The 25,684-nt window shown below is 44.3% G+C and overlaps 3 protein-coding genes across 7 annotated transcripts in view; all 3 read right to left on the bottom strand.

The window, feature by feature from the left end:
* Positions 1 to 10,065, bottom strand: part of LOC143334673 (myosin-10-like) — a 50,098-nt gene extending 40,033 nt beyond the window's left edge. For 2 of the 5 annotated variants that reach the window (XM_076753568.1, XM_076753570.1), the window contains exons 1-3: positions 9,900 to 10,064; positions 8,313 to 8,690; positions 2,078 to 2,234 (exon numbers count right to left, since the gene is read on the bottom strand). In XM_076753568.1, the coding sequence (XP_076609683.1) occupies positions 2,078 to 2,234; positions 8,313 to 8,657 (502 nt within the window). In that variant the 5' untranslated portion in view covers positions 8,658 to 8,690; positions 9,900 to 10,064. Of the gene's footprint in view, positions 1 to 2,077; positions 2,235 to 8,312; positions 8,691 to 9,744; positions 9,874 to 9,899 lie in introns of those variants that run through there. The other 3 variants (XM_076753572.1, XM_076753571.1, XM_076753569.1) reach the window with 3 other exon arrangements.
* Positions 10,066 to 10,456: 391 nt separating this feature from the next.
* ddx47 (DEAD (Asp-Glu-Ala-Asp) box polypeptide 47) lies at positions 10,457 to 16,017 on the bottom strand. Its single transcript, XM_076751540.1, has 12 exons — positions 15,861 to 16,017; positions 15,539 to 15,632; positions 15,047 to 15,235; positions 14,885 to 14,956; positions 14,684 to 14,802; positions 13,216 to 13,287; positions 12,995 to 13,111; positions 12,681 to 12,827; positions 11,685 to 11,822; positions 11,518 to 11,588; positions 11,274 to 11,403; positions 10,457 to 11,173 (listed from the first exon to the last, which is right to left on the bottom strand). Exons 1-12 carry the CDS (start codon positions 15,984 to 15,986, stop codon positions 10,997 to 10,999), a joined length of 1,452 nt encoding a protein of 483 aa, XP_076607655.1. The 5' UTR covers positions 15,987 to 16,017; the 3' UTR covers positions 10,457 to 10,996.
* Positions 16,018 to 16,351: 334 nt separating this feature from the next.
* wbp11 (WW domain binding protein 11) lies at positions 16,352 to 22,497 on the bottom strand. The gene is made up of 12 exons (XM_076752960.1): positions 22,329 to 22,497; positions 21,702 to 21,788; positions 21,257 to 21,288; positions 21,053 to 21,146; positions 20,589 to 20,785; positions 20,322 to 20,455; positions 20,081 to 20,247; positions 18,978 to 19,214; positions 18,628 to 18,753; positions 18,242 to 18,523; positions 17,898 to 18,083; positions 16,352 to 17,640 (listed from the first exon to the last, which is right to left on the bottom strand). Exons 2-12 carry the CDS (start codon positions 21,763 to 21,765, stop codon positions 16,952 to 16,954), a joined length of 2,208 nt encoding a protein of 735 aa, XP_076609075.1. The 5' UTR covers positions 21,766 to 21,788; positions 22,329 to 22,497; the 3' UTR covers positions 16,352 to 16,951.
* Positions 22,498 to 25,684: the final 3,187 nt, after the last annotated feature.

The following is a 25,684-nucleotide window of genomic DNA, read 5'->3' as shown; positions in this document are numbered from 1 at the left end:
ATGAGACACGCTCAAAGATCCTGAACCAAATATTGAAAATTGATGGCCCATGTTCTGGCTCTGCTCAGTCCAGAGCTCCAGTCAAAGTCTCTGCTGTGTGGAGCTCCAGCCCGCTGAGTCCAGAGCCCAGAACATGGTCTGAGGATATGTAATGACAGGGAGCCTCCAGCACATCAGTCTCACACACAACCCTGGAGCTTTACAACTGCAGCTGTGGAGGTCAACCAGACCATCGGTGGAAATGTCACATCAAGGATAAACGCATTTTGGGACAAATAAAAAATAAAAGGCAAGGGAAATGGAGGCAAACATGCCATGTTAAGAACCCAATCCTTCAGATCTGAAACAACATTGGAGAGAAACAAAAGGGAGAAAGTAATGCTGCTGTTTCACAGTTTGACACTGACGGCACACAGCAGAAAGGCTAACACTGTCTAAACACTGATAGACTGTGATAAAGGTTCTGCTTATCACAGCGGTTCTTCTACATCAGAGATTCAAAAACAATTAGTCAGACTCAAAGTGGGTCACAGTCGTGTTTCTTGTGGCTCTTCACTCTGCCAACGCGCTCACATGTTCAAACCTTGATAAAACACACGCAGTGAGGTGCGGACTAAGTTGCACAACTCTTCTCCAATATGCCTCATTCCCTGTAATGCTCTGGGCTTTCTTGCTTTGATCGCGGTGGATGACTTGACATGGGCTTACAATATAAACTGTAAACAAACTAAAATTTTGACTGTGCAGCAGCTGCAGTCATGGCATGAACTAACCAGCTGAGCAGTGCAGAATGAAGACAACTCTCAGTGCAACAGGTCCAGTTAATGACAACCTGAAGACTGACGCTGGCAGCACCTCCCCTCTCTTTGCCTCCTCATCTGTCTCACCCCTCTCTCTCTTTCTGTCTGCCTCTCTCTCTCTTTCTTTCTCTATAAATCTCTTCGTCACAGGGCAGCAGCTCTAGCAGGCAAGCCTCTCACCATGCATGCCATTAGGAGCTCAGAAATCTCTAACCCTCTCCGCTTGCAACATGTTACTCTCATCTGAAACACACAGAGAGGCTATCGTCCATCTTTGCTGGCACTATGCTGATATGCTGTAGAAGCCAAACAGAGACCGTCGCAATTAATAACAAAGGCACAATGAAAAATGTACCTTTCAGTTGAGCTGTTGAATAATTCAGAAACAGTCAAAATGAATAATTCAAAGCTATCTCAGCAAAAACTACCCCTCTCAAATAATGACCTCACTATGAATTTAACATGTGTCTGATTTGAACTTGTGCGCTTGGAAAAACAAAAAAAAAATTGCGGCGGTCCAATAAATAAAACGAGTTCATGGTTTGGAGAAATAACGGCAGACAGAGCCAGGAAGTTACATAAGCATGGCGTACCACTTGCCAATAATATTGAAAACAAGCTTAGAGTATGAACAATGCAACTTAACACTTCAATCCTAAATCCTTTGCCCAGTGTTTACATTGATGAGGATGTTGAACAGCCTCTGACTGCCACAAAATCACAACTTTGACAACCTGGCAATGGTGATGCAGCTGGAAAACCTGCCAGATAGTTAGTCTTCTACTTGACCCCCTGCCCTCCCCTCAATGTCAGCAGAACTTTCAGACATAATCAGTGATGTCACATCTTCTCTGACCTTGTGACCTTTCACACACTTTGCATACTTTCTTCACACACTAATCTCCTGGGCTATGCAGCCAAGCCCCATGCTGCCTGCAAGTGATCTAAAGCTGCCTGCCAAAAGGGCACACACTTGCATAAAAAACAACCCACCTCGGTTTCCAGCCTAACTGCACCTAACATCACCAGAATCCACAATGTTGCTCGCCAGCCGAAAGTCAGTATGTGTCTATCAGCCTGGCAATGATGACAACTGAAGAAATGACAACTGTACAAGTCCATTAAACAGCATTGCAAAACATGAAAATTCCCACTATGGGCAATCATCATGATGCATGACATTTTCATTGACCTGTCAATGAGGACCAGTGGTAGTCTGGAGCTTTACAAAACCAAATTAAAATGGTCAGTTTGAGGAAAACAAGTGCCTGTCATACCTTGAAGCATGCAGCGGTATGCTGACTCAGAGATGGCATAGATGTGTGGAGGCATCTCGTGCCTCTTCTTCCCTCTGTACATCTCAATGATGTTCTCTGAATAGATGGGCAGGTTCTTGTAGGGGTTGATGACCACACAGAACAGGCCAGAATATGTCTGCAATAAAACACACCAAACAGATAAACATGGGAAATTAATAAACAGCAAGGAACAAAGAGAGGCTGCAGCTCCACATCTGAATCAAGTCTAAAAACATGTTAAATAAGCCATGGCTTGAAGCAGGAGAAGTAAACTAGCTAGAATTGGAAGTGGATATAAAGAGAAGATGTGAAACATCAAAGTCTTTTACATTCAAATGAAGCATGGAAATTTCTAGCATAATAAATCATCAAGCCTGCATTCAATCAGTGCAGCAGGACTTGTCATCACCCAATTTTGAGGAGCTTACATCATTACAGCAGGCATGCAACACAGCGAGAAATACAGGGTAGACTGACTGAAGGAAACACTGAACAGACTGTTGTCTCTTGTGAAGCAAGAAAAGTCCCTGAGAGTCCTGATAAGAGTCTTCAAATCAAACACAGCACTCCACAATGTGACGAATGAATGAAAATTATTAAGACTTGTGTTGCAGCAAGTAGCTTGCATGGCAAACATTTAGCCTACTTTGTGAGTTGTGGTGTTGCATTTGGCTGTGTAATTAGCCCCGAAGATCTCTCCCTGGAGAGTGTGTGTGGAATGAATGCTTCTCAGCTCTGCTGCAGGCTGAAACGACCAGCAGCAAGGCAGCCAGGAGCGAGTGAGAGGCCCTGCTGGGGCCATGGCTCTCTCTTATTCTGCAGATGTTATAAAGATCTGCATTTCAGACAGAGAAAGAGCTGACTATCAGTAATATGACTATCATCACTGCCATGTTACATTAATCCTTGGGGCCAACGTAAATGCGCACCTCTACCTCCCTCGCTAGCTACCCACATACAATACATTCATCCTTACTGAACATGAACCTTAACTAGTTAAATGTATACACATATGTGGACCTTAAATCTTTAAGAAGACTGAAAGACAGTCATTACAATACTGAAGTAAATGTAGAGCTAAAACAGGAGGTCAGTTAGGCAATTAATAATAAATTAGTCATAGAAAAATCATAAAATCAATCCCACATGGATATAACCACCAACAAAAAGACACATATCACATCCAGACACAGGCTTGTCAGGAAGCAGTCGGGTCTATCTGGTTGGAGGCTCCGGGGATCAGAGGCAGCTGGCTCCCTACTGGCTTCAAGGTCAGAGTGACAGACATGTTTGTTTGTTCTGTCTCCGTCTGGGACCATACGTACGCTCTACTGTGACTTTTTGTTTACTTGCATTACCAAAGTGAAAAATCAGGAGCACGGGAAAAGAAAAATTAGAAGCAGCTTCTGTAATATAGTTTGTGTTAAAGTTGGATATGTTATGCAGGAGCAGTCTCTAAATGGCCATTGGAGTTCATAAAAGAGCACATGTTCTCCACAGACTGCAGCACATAATGACTGACTGAGCCTCCGTTTTAAAGAGTCTTAATTGTTTCAAGAGCCGTTCATTCTGCAATTCTCTGTACTCCTGCTGTCAATAAATAGAAACATGACTTAATGCAGCACAGCCAATAACCAAAGATGTAATATTTAGAAAAACTATGTCCAACAGCGATCTTTTCATATCAGAGCATCAAACACTGTGACATCTGCTTCATGATTAAAACCATACTTAAGGCCAAGTGAGGCACCATGCTGAGTGACTCAGCAGCTATAGGTTCACAGAGGTGCCCCCAGAGAGCAGACTGGAGCTGTTACACAACAGCTCAGTTTGGGCCTTCAGTCAGCAGCACAGAGCAACTGATCGCATGTACTGCTGATACAGAACCAAAAAAAAGGAGAGGAGGGGAAGGAGAGTGAGGCAGACAGAAACGAAGAGTGGTGCAGTGATCCAGCTGACGGGGCTCCCTCAGGTCCAATCCAGCTGAGAAGCAGGGGTGTAACAAACAGTGAACCGTGTTCTCAGCCTTCCCGTAAATTGCTATCTGAGACAGAGAGACACAGGCCTACTGAAATTCTAACTCTCCACTCTCCTTTTTGAAGGTAATGAAAAATTAATTCCCCCTTATCTGAACTGGAGCTGCTATATATAGGCGGTCTGTTCTGTTCTCCTCGGTTCTGTGACATGCAGCAGCGAGGCAGCTGGCGAGGCTGCACAGAGATACCACGAGTGTCGGGCCAACAGGGACAGTCCCGGGCAGCTGAAGGGTTAAATGGGCCATTGTGATTTGCTGCATCAGTTCTCTATATGCATGTTTTATTTGGTTAAAACTACGCATTTAAAAGGCGGTCTCCTCTTGAGCAGAGTTGAAATGGTGCATCAGTGTGTGCTTGGGAAACACAATCTGATCTCTAAAAATAACAACAGTGGTTGAATTTGACTGTGGCTTTTATCTAAAGTCAGTGGTCCCTTATGAATGCCCCAATCTCTGTGACCACTTTAACAAGAATGCCTCAAAATCAAAAAGCACTTTTTGCATGCTTGTTACTGCACTCCGGTAATTACTGTGAAAACTCTTGCAGGATCATTGCAGTACCGAGACAATTTACTTCGATGGTTGCCAGCTAGCGGAGCATACAGCTAACTCAACACCGCCTGGCAAACCAACACGTCTGGCCCAGTCCAGGAAAGAGAAGGTGATATTTCCACTGTGAAATATGATCCAGGGGAGGGGATACCGTGGCCTAGTAACAGCTGAGCAACACACAGCTAACAGCAGACACAACAGCCGACTCCATCTGCCATCTCTGATCAGTCCGACAGCCAGCCTACGTTGATAGGCTGGAGAGGGCACTCTGGGTGCAGAGGCAGCCTAGGTGCCATTGATCTGTGTGGAGTACTTGACCATTCCCTTGGCAGTGCTTGGCTCTAGTGATTTCATAACCAAGCTTGCTAATAATTCAGACTAGGCTTTTGAAATATGATCAATACACCGACATGCATGGTATCAAATTACAATGACAGCAGCATGACGCCCTGGGCTTTTCTGCAGCTTTCATAATTTGGACGTTCTTGCAGGGTATGAATCGGCTTAAAAATTATTATTTAAGGCAATTATTAATTAGTTTTTCACTCTCATCCTTATTCTTCTTTTTGTATATATTTTGTGTTTGTCTGTATGTTTAAACTGCTGCTGTAACGGAACGATTTCCCAAATTGGGACCAATAAAGTAACAGTCTAAGTCTAAGTCTACTCACAAATTCATGCGTCTGTCAAAATTATGGTGACATGAAATGCAAACATAATACCAAAGGTTACATGGTCGACCTGTTAATGCCCTGCAGAAAGACAGACTACATGTGACTTTAATTCAAACATCTCCACGGGGATATTCCAAGGAGCATGACTGTGCATTCCTGTTTCCATGTGTTTCTCTATGCTGCTTTACCTGTTGCCCTGCAGCAGCTCCAACATTAGAAGACAGAACAAGTTCTGAGCAGGTAAATGGGACAAGTTTAGCTTGCATACATGTAGCGTCTGAATCAATGAAATACTCAAAAAGCCATAAAAAGTGAGGATGTAATGTAATAATATGAGGTCAAGATGCCAGACAGGCACAAAGTCTACGTCATTGTTGTCCTGGACCTGTGAGACAGGGAAGAGGAGAGACGCAGAGAGAGAGTGTGGGAAAGGGAGCAGAGCTGGTGAAGACAGGACGGACGCTGAGCAGCAGCAGAGCTGAAGTGGGCGGCAGGAGACAGACAGACGGACGATCTTTTTGCCATGAAAGAATGCTGAGGCTTTCTGACAGCTGAGGCTTATCTAACGACACAAAGGCCCGCTTGTGCTGTAGCCTCACTGGTGTGGTATAGCCTACTGCGTAGCATTGTGGTGGCCTGTGAGTCACCACCTCACAGATAGAAAGCTGCTACAATAAATTAGTTGGCTAAACAGGTTGACTGATTTCACACAGATGAAGCCATCAGATGGGCAAGGGGCCACAGAGGGAGGCAGCACAGGAGCGACGACTCACCCATAGACGCAAGGCCATATTATTATTATTATTACTGTAAGTCTTAACATAGGAAGAGTTTAAAATAGGAGTTTCTCAATTTGGTATTATCCTACTTCATACCTTGTCTCAGGTTAGGAAATCCTAAATACTCAATCCAACATGGCTTATCAACATTTATGTCTGTTATTGAACCACACTGAAACATACACTGAAACATGCAACAAATGGAGAAATGATGTTAACTTCAAGATTGATCAGTTAGAGGTGTTGGTAACATCTCTCGAGAAATCTACAGGTTGTTCTTTTGGGGAAATGTATAACGCTAACTCAGGAGATAATGGGCTAAGGTAAACAGTCTGTGTCCTATACCAAGAATACAGGCAGGGAAAGAGAGAGTATGATCACACACCACTACTGCGAAGATGTGGCTGAATGTTAAAGTGGCAATAAGTAGGATTTTTGTTGATAATGACATTACTCTGTGTGTGTGTGTGTGTGTGTGTGTGTGTGTGTGTGTAATGGGGGGTTGACAGAGTAGCTGATCAGCAACACTGACTCATCTAGATTGGCAGGTGTAGATTCTGATTTTGAAAATTCAATTTGCTGGCTGTATATGAGCAGATAAACAAGCAACAACCAACCAGTATCATTACAGGATTGTGCATAGTGATATACTCATTATAGTTTTGTTGGATCTTGGTTCAAATCAAGCAGTTTATCTGAACGTGAACTGAACTACAGACTACAGCATGCGTGCCAAGTAAAGCCAAACCTTTAAAAAGGTTAAGATTTGCATAAAGGCTGGCTCAACCTTTGGCACATGTGTGTTGATCACACTACAATTCAGACAGGCAAGTCTTCCCAACCAACTCAACTGAGAACACAGCCTGAGGAAGTCATTATGTTATGTCTGCAGCAGATGCAGCTGAGTTCTGGGGGGTAAGTCAAACACGCTGGAAGACGATCATAACACAGGGGGTTTCTTCTTCTAAGAGCGAGCTGAATGGGAAAATTCTCGTCCTGACAGAAAATCAACACAGTCAGACACATGTTTTCAATTTCTCTTGGCCAAGGGGCAGATTAATGAGCTCCAAAGCCAATTCTGAACCATGAAAAAGTAGAAACCATGATACTATGATATGAGGGAGAAAATGAAGAGGAATCTGGGGTACTGACATGTCAATTCAAAGCATATGGCAAACTGATAATACCACCTTCACTGGAGCTTCTGAGAGCTGAGAGTCGGTGGTCATGTTTTGTCATGATGTGTGATGAGGAGGATAAATTACACGAACCAGCCTCTCAGACAATAACCAACCCACATTCTATTCCTGGAAAACATGTCACTAAATGGGTCAAGATCACAACTAGAACATCTCAGAGCAGCTCCATCTGCAGTGAAAGTGGATTATGGAGACAGTGGCAATGCAGTGATACAGACCACTACAGATGTTGACTATGAGAAATCCAGAAAAGTGGGATATAATTAAGAGACTAAACAAGAAAATCACTAAAGTGTTGGGCGACACAGGTAAATTTAATCATTGTGTGATAATATAATTCCTTGTGCCCTGCATTTTAGGCTAATGTGTCAAGTTTTAGACAGTGTGAATGGCACAGAAGAAAGACAGACAGGGCAAGCCATCTGTGTGATCAAACAAGGCCCACCAGCGGGAGCATGGAGCAGGGAAAACAAACTGAAACCAGCAGTGTTTATGGCAGACGCCTGCCTTTGGCTGAGGTGAGAGAGGGGTGGTGGGGTGGAGGTGGGGGAGTCTGTAACCTAGAGGCACTAAGGAGAGAAGATCCAGTGGAGTTAAAGGTCTGGCAATGGTTAAAAGTCTAGTCTGTCACTCATGCCTTGTGCAAGTGTGTGTGTGTGTGTGTGTGTGTGTGTGTGTGTGTGGGGTCAGGATTCATTCAGAAGAGCAAAAAGCTCAATGCCCTCTCTGTCACCAAAGACTGATGAATATCAGATCTTACTTTCACATAGCAGTGTAAAACACAGACGGCTTAAAGTTAAGACTAGGGTGCATTCAAGAAGAAACACTGCCCATCATTTCACAATTACAGCAGCTAGAGGTGGAATTCAACCGACAGCTGTGAGACCTCGGGGATCGGTGAGTTTTGCCCACTTTGGAAAATGTATACTGTTACAAAAACACAATGTTTAAAGGGTCCGGTTCCAAGTCACTCACGTATATGAGTCCCGAGTAGTAGCGGTCCTTCAGGTTGTGCAGCACAGACGCCTCATTCAGGCAGGTGAGCTCGGCCATGTCCTCCACCTTGCTAAACTTGGGAGGGTTCATCTTCTGGATGTCATCCTTGTTGATCACCACCTTCTTACCGTTCTCGGCCAGCTCCACCAGCACCTCCTCGCCGCGCTCCTCCCGGATGCTGGCCGGCTCAAAGCCATGACGTTCTGAGGGGACCCACACCAGCTTCTTGGCTGTCCAGTCAGCCTGCGTGGCTGGGTTGTAAACCACAGCCCGGTCCACAAACAGGTACCGCTCTGGGTCCTCTTGCCCACTCCGATGAGACATCTTACCTGGGGTTTACCAGAGCTATGTGGCCACCTAGAACAGACAGGGTGCAGGAATTGGTAACTTAGACATGACACGAAGGATATAAAACATCAGAAACAGAATCCACACCCCTGTGTGTCCTTAAAAACTCTCTAACAGACTTCAATGTGTCACCATCTGTGCTCAGTAGACTCAACACGGGATAATGGTTTGTACCTTCACTTTATCATGCTAGGAGTGTCTTTTACCTTTTGTAATTATACACATCTAATAACTGTGTGACAAATTACATGACAAACAGTCAGATCATTCTGTGTGATAGGAGGCACGAATGAAAACAAAGGTCTTGCCCTCATACGCGGTATACCAACGTAACATACAGGACACAGTGAGCAGGGGATACAGTCTGTCAGCAGTTCATGACAAACACTGAACGGTGACACTGATTAAAAGTTGGACTACATCATATGATCCGGTTTTAGCGCAGGTCTGATCATCTGCACGACCTCTCGTTGAATGGGTCTGCACAGTAGCACTGCGCATATGTTACTGCGTAGGCTCCACCGCAGATCAAGCTGGACGGAGCGGCGCTGTGAACGGCACACTGCTGCTGGTCCCCCTCTCCGTCCACAGACCGTGCGGCATGGAAAATAATCCACTGTGGCACATTTCCCCGTCGTCCCGATCACATCTACAACCTGCACTTATCTATACATACGGAGCTTACACAGCAGATGCGATGACTGTGCATTGGCCAGTCCCCAAAGAGCACGGAGTCAACGGGCAGCAGCGGGGGGGAAACTTACCGCTGAAGTCCTGTTTACAAAATATGAGGCGAATATCTGCGACAATGAAGCTGCGCAACGGGAACTGCGAACTAATACGGCTAAATGAGGTAACAGGGATGTACCATGACTGATTACGCTGCTGGCTGAAAGTCCAATTATCTGAACAAAAACAATTAAGGATAACCTCAGAGAAGGCTGGAACTTTTGTTTGACGCTAGCTCGCGTTGAATTGCACTCATGAAGCCAAATTACGTTGTCTCGGGTGAAAAGGGGGTCAGCGAGCTCGACTACCCCCCCGTTCAAAGGTGCGCTCTTACCTCACTCAGTTAACCAAATAAAGCCTATAGTCAAAGTTGGGTTTCCACAGCGACCGCCATCCTCCATCCTCGGTCCGTTCATCCACACTGACGGTGTAAACCCTCAGCACGCGCTCTCTCCTCCCTGCCCGCGCGGTGGATAATGACGACCTTACCTGGTTTAGTCAGCGAAGCAGCAGTCAGATCCTGTTCACCGAGCAGTCCGATATCCCCCTGACGCGACCCTGTATGCAACTGACTCCTACACACAATTGAGATGCAAGCATGTATTTGGGCTTCGGTATGCACCACGGGCTCAGTGCTGCCTCTACACTGGGGCCCCTCCTAAAGCGAGCACACTTGACCGCTGCTGTTCCGCCTACGATGGACTGTGCTCACATAGAGCGGCCGTGCAGATCAATCCACCGCGCGGTGACAGTCTGACGGATGACTCACCTGAGCTGAAATGTGCGCTGTGTGCGCCGATGCCGGTCATGATCTGTTTTAAGTCATGATCGGACACATTGAGACGCGTTTTGTCAGGACATTGTGTTGCGGTTAATTCTTTTTGAAATCTATCCCCCAAATTTCTATGCATGGCACACACCCACTAGATGCAGCCCGGAGACAATTGGGCTCTCACTTTGCGGTCTTTCTCTCCTCCTCTCCATCATTGGCTGGATTTAACCAACCCCCCAATTTACTGCAAATCAATAACGTGCAAGAAAATGTAACTTTGTACTCCAACTGTTGCTTGTCTTTATTACAAATAACTTCCAAAATAACTTGCATCATCACTCCTGTGCATTCTGGTACCTTCTGACATCTCACAGGTCTTCATTGTTAACAAAATATCCTCTAAGGAAAAAGAAACAAAAATGAAAACACAGCGAAATCTATGTTTTGGACGACAGACGAATGTAGCTTTATCCATTCATATCGCGTGAAGCCATCAGTCCCACTCTCCTGGTGTTATCTGAAACACCGCCCTCTTGTGTCTAAAAGCGACAACAGCAGCATTTTATGTTGAGCAAAACTCACGCAATCATACATCACCCAACCACAAACACAAGCTTTGGGTTTTACAGAGGCATTTTTATTACAAATGGAAAAACTTCATAGAAGAGCAGGAAAAGCGTCTTTTCTGCGATTAAATCGTTTGCTTCCATCCTAAATGCTGGAAAACATGCTGTTGTCATAATCAAGCTGTACATCAAAAACAAGAGAGGCATTGTATGTTGTGGTTATGTGCAGTCTGTTAATGTTGGAGGCTTCAGCGTCCTCCCCTCCAGGCTCCTCCACCCCTCTTCTTCATCCCTCCTCGTCCTCCTCCTCCACCTCCTGGTCCTCCTTTCACTTTCTTCCTCACTCCGCTTGCTTGTTCTGTGTCATCCTCGTCTCCAGCTCCCACTTTGGGCCTTTTCCTTTTCTCGCCTTGCTCCTTCATTTCCTGAGGAAGACCACATTTAACAATGTAGAATATTCAAATGTTATGTTTGAGAGGAGGCTGAAGTGGCCAGAAAAGGGATCATACAGTAAAGATGACTTACCAGCCTGGCAAACCTCTGGGCCTCGCTCACCCTCTCCACCAACATCATCACTTCTTCTTCCTGGGTAGGGAAGGCGGGAAGTTTCTTCCCGATCAGGCTTTCGATTCGCTGGAAAAGCTCCACGTCATATCTAACATAAAAAAGTCAACTGAGTTTCACTTATTTATTCTTTAAATCTGATCCAATCAAATATCAACACATTAAAGAGCAGTGATGTAACTGGTTAGAAACAGGCAGCTCTTACTGAGTGACAAAAGTGATGGACTTCCCCGACCGTCCTGCTCTGGCCGTTCTTCCGACCCTGTGAATATAGTCCTGTGAGGGCAGACAGATCCAAAGATCCACTCAACTCAAATCAAGCGAATGAAATCACCAAATAAACCCCGAGTGTGAAGGTCAGCACTGGCGCACCTTGGAGTGAGTGGGGATGTCGTAGTTGATGACGCAGTCAACATGAGGAATGTCCAGTCCTCTGGACGCCACATCGGTCGCCAGCAGCACCGATCGAGACTTGGACTTGAACTTGTTTAGCGCTCCAAGACGTTTATTCTGGCCAACGAAGGGAGGAAAATCCAGAGAGCCAATGAGAAATTCAAGCAAGACAGCAAAACAGACAGTATGAGAGAGTGTATGTGCTCAGAGTATATAATTACATCAAATATCTCACATTGTGATTACAATTACAGTAAACAAACAAAGCCTATGCTGAACAGTTTGGCTGTACTGATGCGTACACAGCACTCTTCCATGAAAAAAGTTGTATTGCTGTATGGCACAAAACCAGAAGGGGGTGCTGTTCCTCCGCTCAACTGGCACCAAAGCGATTCAACAATCTCACAGTGGCTGAAAAGTACAAGACTGATGTTTGTCTTGTTGGGTGTGATCAACAGTCTGAAACCAAACGATACTCCATTTAATATCGCAGAACACAGAGAAAACTGGAACTGATCAAGTCATCGACTAATCCCTCCAGTTCTGTAAAAATGGAACTCTTCCGTTTAGGATTTTTACTGTGAGCTGCAGGTAATGCAGTGGACAGCTCTGCACCAGTGTTGGCTATTGCATTATAATGACTGAAAATGACTCATGAGTGAGGGTGCTTGTCAGTGGAGAAGACTCAGCGGCAGCAACATTTCTATCTTATCAAAAATGTGTGAACAGGGAGAAACACAGTATACAAATAAATACTTGTGCAACGCTGTCCCTCTGTCATCAAACCACTGCAGTTCAATGTCTACCATTATTAGTGATGCTACTGTTTGCTGCTAAGTCCTCAGACCTAAGACCTTTTTTTTCCCCAAACCTGAAAATTACTAAAATCAATCCATATTTTTCCATACTGCGTAGGAACCCTGCTAGGAGGTGAGAACATTGTGGGTGTGTATGTGTGTTGCTCTGTAGCTCTACCTGACTCATTTGGCCATGGAGAGGGATAGCAGTGATGCCAAGGTTCCTTAACAACAGCGCCACCCGCTGGGCATTGTTACATGTGCTGCAGAAAATTATAAAAGAGTTGCCGGCCAGCTCATTCAGGATGGACACCAGGTAACAGTCCTGCAGAAGAACATGCACAGGCAGAAAAACAGCGTTACAAACATCAATGTACTTAACATGAAGACCATCACAGAGTGGTACTCTGGTGACAGAGGATGGAAGGCATGCAGCATTTAGTTTCAGACATTAAAACATGAAATGAGAAGGTGCATTTCTGCGTGCCGTACCTTGTACTTCGATGGTATGAAGATGTAGTATTGCTGCAGTTTGTCTACTGTCGAGTATTTGGTGGATACTGCACACTTCACGGGATCTTTCAGAGCTGCTCTCTGGAGTTTCTGGACCTATGAACCAAATAAAAGAATGTCAGTGCAAGAGAAAAAAGCCTGTAGGCTCTTCAAGTGGTGTAATGTGGTGTAACACAGAACAAAGCAGGACTAGTGTCTACCTTTTTGGTCATGGTGGCCGAGAACAAGAAGGTGCGTCTCTCTCTGGGAATCACCTTCAAGATTTTATCCACCTGGCAAAAGACAGACAACATAAACTCATCATGTCAGACTTTCATTCTTTTTGATGAAATATTCCAAGAAAAAAAAAGAAGAAATATTTCCACTCAAGTGGTTGTGTGTCTTCATATCAAATATTAGTTGCACGATTTCTATTCTAAATCCAAAAGATATCATTCAATCTGAGGTTTAGAGTTTGACCATTGAAATCAAAAGCAAGCAAAACCCCTGAAGGAACAAAACAAACAAACCTAGAATAACCACCTCTTGGTTGTTTGTCTCCACCAACCAGTCAAGTTGCATTTTCATCCACGTCTGTCCAAACACATGTAATATTTGTAGTGAAGACTTTGAGGGAATCTAACAAACAGTATTACATGTATTTATTGGCAAAAATGGAAGTTATCACCATATTAACATGGTTGATTCCAGAGAATAAGTTCCAGTGAGAAACATGCTGTCTTCACTTAGAGACTATGTTTCCAGAGGAGTACAGAGGACTGACAGAGAGCTTCATCACATGGAGCAACAACAGTCACCTGAAGCTCAACATCAGCAGAACCAATGAGCCTGTGGTGACTACAATACTTCAGATATGGATGTCGCTGCAAAGAGGCTACAGACTGAAAAACGAGGATGCTTAACACACATCTTCAACCCGACAACACAGAAGACCCAAACAATCAGCAGTTTGAAGGTGGACGCACAAGATTAGAGTCACCAATTCAGTATCTGACCAAATGTGAAATATGGCCACAATCTGCCTTCTGTTCTTGAGTTATGGTGCTGAATGATGGCCAGAAAAGTTATTATGATGCCACAGTGAAGCTGACCTTTGACCTTTTAGACATATCATAATTTTGTCCTTTGAGACATTTGTGTTACATTTTGTTATAATTAGCGTATGAATTCTCCAGGTGTGGCCAACAATGTGTTTTGTGAGGTCACTGTGACCTTTGATCGCCAAAACCTAATCTGTTCATCCTTGAGACCAAATGAATCTTTGAAGAAATTCCTGAAGGGCGTTTCTGAGACATCGTGTTCACAAGAATGGGACGGACAGACGGACAGACAACCTGAAAACACAATGCCTCAAGCTTTGGCTGTTGCCAGCACAGAGGAGTAGAAAACAAGGCTGCAAAGATTAAATAGCTTTCCGGTAGCCTGCAGCTGCATTTTCCAACTTGACATCATGGCCACTGCAGAAGGCCAAGAAGATGGAGTGGTGTGGCAACATTTTGCCTTCCCCATACATTATGTCAACAACAAACTACAGTATGCAGGCTATGCTACACATACATGCTACTATGACACCGCTATTAAATAGAGAGAATATTACAAAATGAAGCAAAATGTCAGGCGAAACTGTCGCATTGACACACAAGGACATCAACAGCTTAAGGTACTCACCTCAGTCTCAAAGTCCATGTTGAGGATTCTGTCTGCTTCGTCCATGACCAGGTACTTCAGAGCTCGAAGGGAGAAGCCCTTTGTGTTCTCCATGTGGTCTATCAACCGACCAGGTGTGGCTGTACAGACACACCATGTGTGTGAGTTGAGTGCTGATGCATATGAAATGAAATGCTGATTACAGTTTCCTTATGGTCTTACCAATAACAATGTGTGGTTTTTTAGCCAACACCAAGGACTGGGACATCATATCGATTCCTCCAACTATGACAGCTGCAACAGAAATGAGAGAACCTTCAGGTACAGAACCACAGAAAGCGATCAGCATCATCGCAAACCAGTTAACCTTTAATGGACACGCACCACACTTAACACCAATGCTGGAGCCCAGGGCCTCAAACTGCTCAGAGATCTGAAATGCCAGCTCCCTGGTCGGGGTGAGGACGAGGGTGTGAAGCCTCTGGGGTGAGGCCAGCAGTGACTGGAGGATGGGCAGAGCAAAGGCACCTGTCTTCCCCGAGCCAGTCTCTGCCAGGCCAATAACATCCCTCCCTGAAGTTCAAGAAGAAGGCACAGATGGACGTTAACGAAGTTAGGGGTAACAATACAATAACGTAATGTATAATGATGGAGCACAGACAGGGCTCAGTCTGCTATATAATGACATTCAGCACATATAGTTCGTACTACTTCTGCATGTATATCACACTAACATTCTGAATGGAGGACTTTACTTCATGGATTCATTACTTATACACTGTGACACTGCAAGCATCTCTTAGGGGCTGCACAGAAAGCTCAGTGACTCTGGAAGCAACCTTCAGCTGACAGGCGGATGTCACTGTGGTCACTCACCTTGCAGGGCTACAGGCACAGCTTCTATCTGAATCTTTGTTGGACTCTTCCATCCCAGCTGATCGCAAGCCTCACAGAGGACCTCGGTAACACCCTGTGGACGGTAAAGACACGGAGTAGAGACCTCTGTCAGTTACTGACAATGTTTTGATAGCAAATTACAACCGTCCTTTAAACACCGTCGGACTACTGGCACATTTCATACGATAAACATTCAGCTGAAACTAGCTTAAAGACAATTTAGCTAGCTAAAAATGCTCTGCTGTTGCTCGTTTGTGTCGCTAAAATGACGCCTCTTCTTCACTCTGTGGGGCAAACCTACCAAATCCTTGAAGCTCTTCACTGTTTCATCATTTTCCCCGCTATCACAGACACTGTTGTCATCACTACTGGAACCGTCGAGTGTTTCATCTGTGTTTTGCTTCACGCTTTCCTCAACGTCCGCCATGCTGTTCGCCCCAACGTGTCGTCAGCTCCGCAATACGCAGATGCGGAAACAAGCTCAAGCATAAGCCGCAATGGATGACGGGAGCTGTTGTTTGTAATACGCCCTCGTTAAACCGTATAATACACCGTTAAACTATTCACGTTATGAACATATGCAGTACCACGAGATATCCACCTAAAACTTGCAATTAGTAGTAATTAAATTAAAATCAGATATTTAAAAAGTTGTTTTGAGAAAAAAATAAACCTACAATTGCCAGAATTTGGGTTTTGTATTTGTCCCAGATGTAAGGTGCCAACATATAATAATTTTGTCCATGCGTTACTTCTTAAGTTTCCTTTATTACATCACACTGAAACACGAGGTGAAAAAGAGTTTGACAAGTTTATTTAGCTGCAGCAACCAGTTTCAGACAGAGGTCAGAGGTTGACAAACATTCCACATCTTTAATATGACATCCAGCATGTTTAGGAGATCACCAATAAAATAGTCATATAATTATACAAAATGCTTTTTCTGGTAATGGCAAATCAGAAATAGCTGGCTGGAGGGAAAACACATTTGTAAGAAAAAAAAACAACATACTGGAGACAAAGAGCACTTGGTAGTCTCTGGCTATTTCTTTTTCAGTGCAGAGAACAGTGTTCTTTATCAAGAGTCACTGAGTCGAATAGCAACAAATCTAAAAGTATCCAATTACATATATAAGCAGATTACTCACATACATCAAATTCGTATTCTCTTTGAAATGACAAATAATGATCAAGATCAAATGAAGATAAGACTGCTGAGACCAGTGCTGACAGTGTCACAGCCTTTCCTTGGTTCACTAAAGAGAAACTGATCTAGCTAACTGCCTTGATGGCAGCTACCTCTAGAACTCTGCACAGAAAACACAGAAAACAGACACACTTCTTTCGTTCAGAGCGCCCCACCCAGCATCCGCCCCAAAGCCGCCTCAAGTCTCAGAGGAGTCCCTCCATCTCCCTCATAAAGGCTTCATACACCTGATCCTTAGTCTTCATGTTGGGTTGAGACACAGCACCTATCTGGGCTGGGTTGACCAAGCCCATCTGAGCAGCTGTTGCCTGCTGTTTCTGCCCCTGTCCACCTCCCATGCCTTCATCTCCCCTCCTTCCTCCAAGACCACCCCCTGCTTTCTCCAGAGGCCCTGGTGCTGCCCCGGGCATTGCTCCGCTCTTGTCCCTTCGCACCCTCAGTGCTGTGGGCACAAAGCGGGTGACCTCTGCCTTGGGATTGATAATCTGAGGTTTGGCAGAGATGGTGGCCCCACCAGAGCCAGCACCTGCTGCCAGGCCTCCTCCAGCCGCTGCAACAGAGGTGATGTTGGCTCGTTTTTCGATGGTGGCTGCGTGGTGGTGGCCAGGGGGGTTGCTGCCAGGATTGGTGCCCGCTGGGGCAACAGCTGTCCCTGGGGGAGGAGGCATCTGCATGACACCCGGTCGCATGGGCATGGAAGGGGGCGGCAGATTGCTCTGTGAACCATCCTGGTTGGCTCCTGAGCCTTTTTGCCGCTGGACAATGTTTGGAGGAGCACTGAGCACGTTGGAGTTGAGAGGTGGAGGAAAGAGGGAGAGTGGTGGGGCAAGTGGACGTGGAGGTCCTCCTGCTCTTGGGGGAGGAGGTGGGATGCCTGTAGAAAGACACAAGAAAGACGTATTTTGATGAGAAATGTATGAAACACTCCTCTTTGCCACTCCATAGATGTGAAGCCTGAAGTATGCCTTTATAGAGTTTAATGAAGAAGGCTATTTTTACTACCTTAGTAGTAAAAGTCATGTTCGCTGAGCATGTGTTCATGCACACACAAGATTATATGCAGTTTAAAGACACAAGGTTTAGGTTTTGATTTAAATTACTACAATTATATGCATATGCATTTATCCCTACCTGGTGGTGCTGGCGGTGGGAGTCTGGGAGGGGGTCCTCGTGGTGGGGGACCCGGAGGAAGGCCAGGAGGGGGGCCTGGCGGAGGGCCTGGGGGCCGACCTGGTGGAGGTCCAGGAGGCAGAAGACGAGGCATCGGTCCCCTCATGCCTCCTGGCATACCAGGAGGCCTCAAGAATGGAGGAGCACCTTCAAATGACAGAATTTATGGTCTAAATGACGCATAGTGTACATTTGGATAATGAGCACAACCAGCACATCCTTAAGCCAACAGGTCCAGGGAATTATTGTAGTATCCAGCTCAGAGTTGGTGCATAGTATTCCAGCTAATAAGTGCTTTAGCTAACCTGGTGGTGGGCCAGGAGGTGGGCCAGAGGGTGGACCAGGAGGTCTCATTGGAGGTGCTGGGGGTGGACCCAGCGGTGGAGGCCCAGCCATTGGTGGACCTTGCAAGTGCGGAGGCCCTTGCTGTCCCACTGGCCCAGCAGGAGGGGGTAGACGCTGATTGGGCATAAGGTGGGGCTGGCTGTCCCCTGGTGGTCCCCTGTCCTCGATGTCTGAGGTGTCAGATTCATCTGTGTATTCCTCCTCGACCTCTTCTTCTTCCTCCTCTTCAGGAACTGACTGACCTTAAGATGAAAAAAACAAAACAATGTTGTATGTCATCATAAATACAAATTAAGATATACCAGCTTAGTAAGCACGCAGCAAAGACACTAATATACTACAGTACCTGCCATCCTTAACATCATGGCCTGCAGTGGGGTAATGGCCTTGGTCCTCTTCACCATCCTCTTTTTCTTCCTCTTTCCTTCACGGGGTGCCTCTGCAGGCATGTCCGCAAAACGTACACTGCGACCTAAAGCGGTTACACATTAACACATTCATCAGAAATATAAATAAGTGTAAGAACATAAATTCCATTGCAGAGTGCCACCACATCTCCCAGAAAACACATCCTGTAACACCTTTAGTGCTTTTGCCAAATTGCACAATTCTCTGTAATAAGCCAATTTCACCAAACACACCAAAACCTATAATAACCACTAATTCATAAACAAAATTCAATTCAAAAACACTCACCAGCATGTCTTTCATTCCTGTCTCTATCCTCCTCTCTTTCCCTCTCATCATCCTGTCTGTCAACACTCATTCTCTGGTCACCGTCTCCACCCTCATCTCTCTCTTCTTCACTGTCCTCCTCAGAGTCGCTTTCGTCGTCGTCCACATCATCCCGATCTCTGTCGCTTTCACTGCCACTGTCCCGATCTCTTCCCAACTCCATGGCAGAGTCCTTTTCTAAACCAGGAATGGAAGGCTCTGCTCAGGAGAAAAAAAAATGTCAGGGAAACAGGTGGAAAGGTGAGCAGTCACACAAATGACCGTTCACCCCTCTTCCAAGCAGCAACTGTCCAAACATACTTTAGTACTGTACAGGAACCAGCAGACCTGTCAAGTTTTGCATTTCTCTGCATGTTGATGGGGTGTGACAGCAGCTCAGCCCTGCTCTTTGTGTTGTGGATGTTCACATTCCAGCAACTCCAGCCAAATTTGTGTTACATACCATCACATTGGCCAAATGGCTTATTACATAACATAACATAACTGCATGAAATCCTTCTCTCTTATAAATGTGAAAGACACTGTTTGAAAATACAAACACAACCTGAATCAACCCCTTTATTGCTTGTCCAACTACGTTTTTCTTTCATAGTAAGCATCAAAACAATTCAAAGGGACATGGATCAACAATTGGTGAGGATGTTGATGTTATGCCAGACACGTATAGCTTTAGCCTCAGTCTTTTAGCATAATATCATGTGTACAGCCATCAAGCACATATTCATGACCCTTTTTACAGGGTTCTCATTTTAAAATGTGTCACATGGAAATGTCAGCTGGAGGCAGACTTCTCAGCTGACTCAGAGTTTACGCATTAGTATTACTTTACATTAGTTAGCTACACAGTCGTCAGCTATAAATAAGAAGCCTGCTTTCTTTACGTTTGATGGCAAATCTGCCACGATACCATGTAAACACCATATGTGCAGTGTCAGAATGGAAAGCTTGACAGACATAGCAACAGTAACTCAAGATGGGACTTAGCGAAGAGCCAATTAAGAAATCAAGGTCCTACTATTATTTCATGGAAAATTAGCACTCAGAAACTAGCATCTGTGTGTTACCCTTGTCTGTGCCGTAACCTCGCCGAGCAGGAATGCCGTACAGTGCCAGGACCTGTGGAGGCGGGGGTCCAGGTGGGGGCCCAGGGGGCTTCCTCCCTGGAGGTAAGCGTGGCACGCCTGGCACTGTTGCCAAAACCGGTCCAGCAGATGACGACAGAGGTCCTTTACTGAGAGATGCATAAGAACAGAATTACCTCATTTTACCCGCAGAAGCCTTTAACAAACACAGGTTAATGCCTACCCAAAAGAGGTGCTCTTCTTCAGTATGGAGGGAGGCTGTGCCCCTGGTAGTGGGATGTCCTGGATGTGGATATTGGAGGGGGCATGGGGCATATCTGGCAAAGGGATACTGTCAACCTCCACTGACTCCGCATTCTGAAAAAGAGAATTTGACACACGCTAGTAGAGTCAACACAAATCCTACACATCCTCTCATTCACATAACATACACTGACACAAATCGTTGCTGTGAAACAAAAGAAACTCCTACATACACACACAAACCCACCTTTACTGAGTCAAAATATAGAGCCAGCTGCCCTCGTTTGGTCTCATAGTCCAACTCCAGTTTACGCAGCTCCTTGTAGGTGTCGGGGTTCTCTCGCTCATACAGACGGACAATGCGCTCAAACGTCTCACGCAGCTTCTTCCTCTTGTCCCTCAACACTTTCTCATTCAGCAAGGGCTGCTGTACTGGGTTGAACTCTGTTGAAGGTGTTACAGATATGCTTTATTTTCTAGCAAAAGCAGCAGATTATTTATGATTTTTTTTTCTTGCTATAGATAAGCGAGTGTTGGAATAGTCCAAAAGCATTAAATCCTGAAAAAATATGAAACTCCTCTGAAAATAAGACTCTCCTCCTAATTTTATTGTAAGATAACTGAGGACAGTAAACACATGCATGGTTACAGATCCACTTTTAACTGCACAAAAGCCAGTTCAATAGTAACATACACATTCAGAGCCCCTACCCATCTCATCCAGCTTCTCCATGTCTCTGATGATCTGTCTGGGGTCCTTCATCTTCAGCACCGCTGCTCTCACCATCATTCTCTGCTTCTTGTTCTAACAGGAGTATTTACAAATGAAGCAAAATGTTATCAACAAAATAACAATGCCTTTTACTTTCAAATTGAAGAGTACATTAAAATCTGATGTTTCAAGACAATGGGTACCTTTTTCAACTCCCTTTTCCTGGCCTCCTTTCCTGTAGGGAAGGAAGATAAGATAAATGTTACTGATCCCACACCGGGGAAATTTAGTTGTTACAGACAGCAAGAATAAAAAGGAGACATAGAAAAAGAAGCAAACAGAGAATAAAAAAGGATATAATGGAAAAATCTAATAATATATGTACATTATATAGAAAAAGAACATAAGAGTTATACTGCCTTGAGAAGGATGGCTCAGTTTCACAATGGAACATTTTGTACTGCACGAGTAAAATGTAGATGATAAAATACTGTTTTTGTACTATTGAACGTAGAAAACGGCAGAAAGGAAGAGAACAAGTACACACTAGCTATCATTTTGACATCTAAACAGGCAGCAAATCCTTCAGGCGCTACCCAGGAGGTTGGCGTCACAGGATCCACAGTCTTGGTTATGGTTGGTACTTACTGGCCTGGTCGGTGGGATTCATAAACTTCCCACTCTTGGTGGAGGAGGTTGAACGTCGCCCCATTGTGCCGGTGCGTCTCCTTCACCCTGCAAAGTATTACAATCGCAGCAGTGATGATAAGTGCAATGAAACTACCGGTGTCCGCTGAAAAGCGATGCACAGCTTCATCATATGTCGCAATCAATTGAATATTGAGCATCTTTAAGAGGATAGTCCGTCCCACTTAGTTAACGCTAAGTGTTAATACATACAATTCATTTTTTGGTAAAATTGAAAGGAAAAAAAAGCGCATATTTAGAAGAATAAACACTGCAGGCCCACTGAGTAGTAGTTTCGCTCGTGTTAGCCAAGAAGTCAACTCAAAGTTGACAGTGAACGCATAACTAATAAACACATTAAGTCAAAGTAACATATTTCTGTGTTAGATACAGCATAAACAAACGCGGATGGTATTTTAGGTGGTTAGCAAACGTAATAACGCCGGTGAAATTCAATGTGATCGATATGTGATTCTCTGGCTATCATGCAGCATTTAGCTGGCCAGTTAGTCGGCAACGTTAGCTTCCACTTGTAGCTAGGACCGAGTTAGCATCGGCTTGAGCACAGGAGGCAAAACTTGACTATACCTTTTATCCACGTAAAACCTGTAGAGTCCAACGCCCTACACACGCACCCCTGGATACCAAAGGTGAGGTAAAATGCTGTGTTTAATCTCTTCAGGACAGAAAGCATTCAGCGACTTCGTTAGCCGTTCGCCATGTTTACTGCCGCGAGCAAGAGCGCAAAGGTTTTGACGTCATCAAAACGAGACACTAGCGAGTGGAAGCCGGGAGCAACCCCCCTTTTTGAGAATGCAACATTAGTTGGATTTTACATCTTCATCGATCATATTTGTATAAACAAGTACTTTATACATACATAGCACTGGAAACCTGAATGGACCACTGCATCGTTCTTCAAAAGCTGCCACTTCGAGGCTGTTTGAGGCTAAAGACAGTTATTTTATGGTCTTGATGCACAGCACAGCAGTTCAAAGTAGTTGGATCAGTCAGTGGAATAATTGACAGTTTAGACACAGTTGATAGACCTTGCATGGCTGTGTTCTGCTTGTAGTCCAAAATCGCACGGTTGCACATGATTTTATGATTATCATGTTTTGGTCTGGTGAACATGTTGATGAAAGCCAAAGCTCTTGTCAACCTGTAGGCTCTGTATCCTATGCAGTAAATGAGAGTACTGGTACACAGGGGGCGTTCATAACAGAGAGTCAGCACACAGGGCCAGGCAGTCTGCACGGAGTAAACCTGCAGTTTGCATCAGTAAATGTTAGCCATCACCATCTTTGGGTAGAGAGTCATCAGGTCATCTGGTATTCTTACTTGGAGGCCATGGGCAAATGAGCCCCACCCCCATGTGTGCAGCCTATTCCAGATGCTGGCCCAGTGACAGTGTCTGCTGTGGCCTCTCATACTGCGTCCACTCTGCCTTCTGATGTGTGTTCCCCACCAAGTCCTGTGGACAGCCCAGAGCATCAGTGGATGTGAGCTTCCCTTCACCCAGGATGCATGCAATGGACAGTGAGTCAGCGAGGGTCATAGGATTATCAAAGACCCCACCTACTCCAACCACAGACTGATTCATCTTCTGAAGTCTGACAAGCAGTACTGCAGCCTCAAGGCCCAGAGCAGCAGGCTCCAGCACAGTTATTCCACAAGGCAACCAGGCTCATGAAGAATGGACAGTAATCGCCTGCTGCCTGTCTGCCCATCACAGACACAGTATATATTATCCATATTATTATTAATTATACAAGCCGTTTCCAAAAAAATGTCCAGAAAAGGGGCACTGGATAAAATTTAAATAGAAACAGAATGTGATGATTTGCAAAACACTGCAACTTGAAAATGATGACCTCATTTATATATATGTGTGTGTGTGTGTGTGTGTGTGTGTGCGTGTGTGTGTGTGTGTGCGTGCGTGCGTGCATACTGTACAGGCTATCCATAAATAACTGTATACATTACAGTTTGCATATTTTATTTTTCATATTCTATTTTGACTTAATTATTGGAACATCTGTTTACATAATTATGGTAATTATGGTCTGAGTGTGTAGAATCGAAGGGGTTACAACTGCATTTCAGTGTGTAATTTCTCTTCTATAACTGAAAAGTAAATGAAAAATCTTTAATACCTTGATGAAAGAATAACTTTACATGTTTGAGAGAATTTTCTAAAAGCAAAATGATGTGGCATGTTCACAGATTAAGTGAAAGTAATTAAATAATTAGAAATTAAAATAAAGATATGCTTTGAGTTAAAAACGTAAACAATGGGCTGCCATGGAGGATTAGAAATGACAAATCACAAATGTGCTTTGCAGTGTATTTGCAGTGAGTGAGCTGTTTCTCAGTAGCTTTTTAAGTCCATCAGATGAAGCTCTTGAGCCAAGAGTGTTTGACTTTTCGTATTTGTTGAGGAGAAAACATACAAAAATCATTTAATTATGTGCCTCAAGCACATGTTCAGATGTTCATCAACATCATTTTCAACAAGCTGCATTTATATACAAATTGGAAAAAAAAAACAAAAAAAACCTACATCTGTGGACACAAGCATATGTAACACCTGATGAATCCAACATTTTCCATATAACAGAGACATTAAACACAGTTTAAAGATGAATAGATACGTTTCAAAGTAAACTTGAGGTCATTTGAAAATAACAGACAGTCATATAATATGCAGTGTGAAGAAGCAGCTCCTCTGTGTGGAGGCACAACACTTTAGGCCATGAGTCTTGTGTATCATATGGACACGAGTTTATTATCAGAAAGCTTTGTAGTTCATGGTTACATTTAGTTTTAGAAAAACAAAATACTTTTCATATTAATAGAAACTTGAAAACTCCAAAGTCTCCAGACTTTTCTTCTGATACACAGTTACATATTTCTGTTGATTGAGTTTTCTGCAACTAAATCTCACGCGCAAGTCAACATTGACCATTATTATTAAGGACTGGGACCTGAAGAGGGGAGTTTTTAACTGAGAGATGTTTAGAATCACTAAATGTTACTGCGCTACTTGCTGTGCCTTGCTGATAATGCATATTATTCCATCTGTCACACCTACAGCTGCTGACGTATCACCAGTCGGCTACAACTCCAACATCCAACTCCAACATCCTCTGGCATATTATATCATATTCTACAACTACAGAATTTACCAGCAAGCAGCAGCCACAGTGTCTGAAGTAATGAGAAGATCAGTGTGAGACAAATGCATACGCTTTTGTCTTCATCATTTTTATTGTTATATAAACATTGTTTTTGCTTCTACTACCAAGTCAGTTTCCTTTAATTGGGCTTTCAAATGTTAGTGCTAAATATTAATAATTCAAAAACACACTTTGTACGGTGCTCTCCACTTCTATTTCAACTGCTCACAAATGTAATCCACCCACTTAATGACAACACTGCAATTACAGTCTTCCTTTTCTTAAAACAGACATAAAGCACTAGGCCACTTTTTCTGGCCTAGGTTTTTGGAGAAAAGGGTGGAGGCTCAGGATGCACACTACTTCATGCTTTCACTCAAATACACTTTGTTCTAATGACAAAACATCAAGGTGTCTTCTGCCAAAGCAGATGAGGATTCACTGCTGCTGTTCAAGCTGAAGTCACTGGAAATGGTCACATCCACAATATCTTGACAGAACTCTGGATGTAGTTTCTGGGAGGAGGAAGGGATAAAATGCCCATTAATTCATCCATGCATCCAACTTCTTCCTCCCTCCCATAGTATCCATCTCTACCTCCACCCACTGCCTGCGTCCTCATCATCCATCAGTAAGGTTCTGGCATACAGCAGTTGTATTCCTCTGCTTCACCTACCAGCAGTCAGCTGCAGCATCAGCCTCCGCCTGGAGCTCCTGCCAGATATTTACAACCACATCCACCTACAGCACCCACCAGGAAGCTTG

This window comes from Chaetodon auriga, chromosome 16 (genome assembly GCF_051107435.1).
Source record: "Chaetodon auriga isolate fChaAug3 chromosome 16, fChaAug3.hap1, whole genome shotgun sequence".
NCBI lineage: Eukaryota > Metazoa > Chordata > Actinopteri > Chaetodontiformes > Chaetodontidae > Chaetodon > Chaetodon auriga.
The sequence above is the reverse complement of the archived record's forward strand: the minus strand, read 5'-3'. Positions and strand labels throughout refer to the sequence as shown.

Coding starts and splice junctions, on each gene's coding strand:
- ddx47 (XM_076751540.1), bottom strand. CDS start 15,986: ATGGCGGACGTTGAGGAAAGCGTGAAGCAAAACACAGATGAAACACTC. Junction 15,633..15,860: donor TGAAGAGCTTCAAGGATTTG/GTAGGTTTGCCC, acceptor TACCGTCCACAG/GGTGTTACCGAGGTCCTCTG. Junction 15,236..15,538: donor TGTGCCTGTAGCCCTGCAAG/GTGAGTGACCAC, acceptor CTTGAACTTCAG/GGAGGGATGTTATTGGCCTG.
- wbp11 (XM_076752960.1), bottom strand. CDS start 21,765: ATGGGGCGACGTTCAACCTCCTCCACCAAGAGTGGGAAGTTTATGAAT. Junction 21,147..21,256: donor GGAAAAGGGAGTTGAAAAAG/GTACCCATTGTC, acceptor TACTCCTGTTAG/AACAAGAAGCAGAGAATGAT. Junction 17,641..17,897: donor CCCACCGCCAGCACCACCAG/GTAGGGATAAAT, acceptor GTCTTTCTACAG/GCATCCCACCTCCTCCCCCA.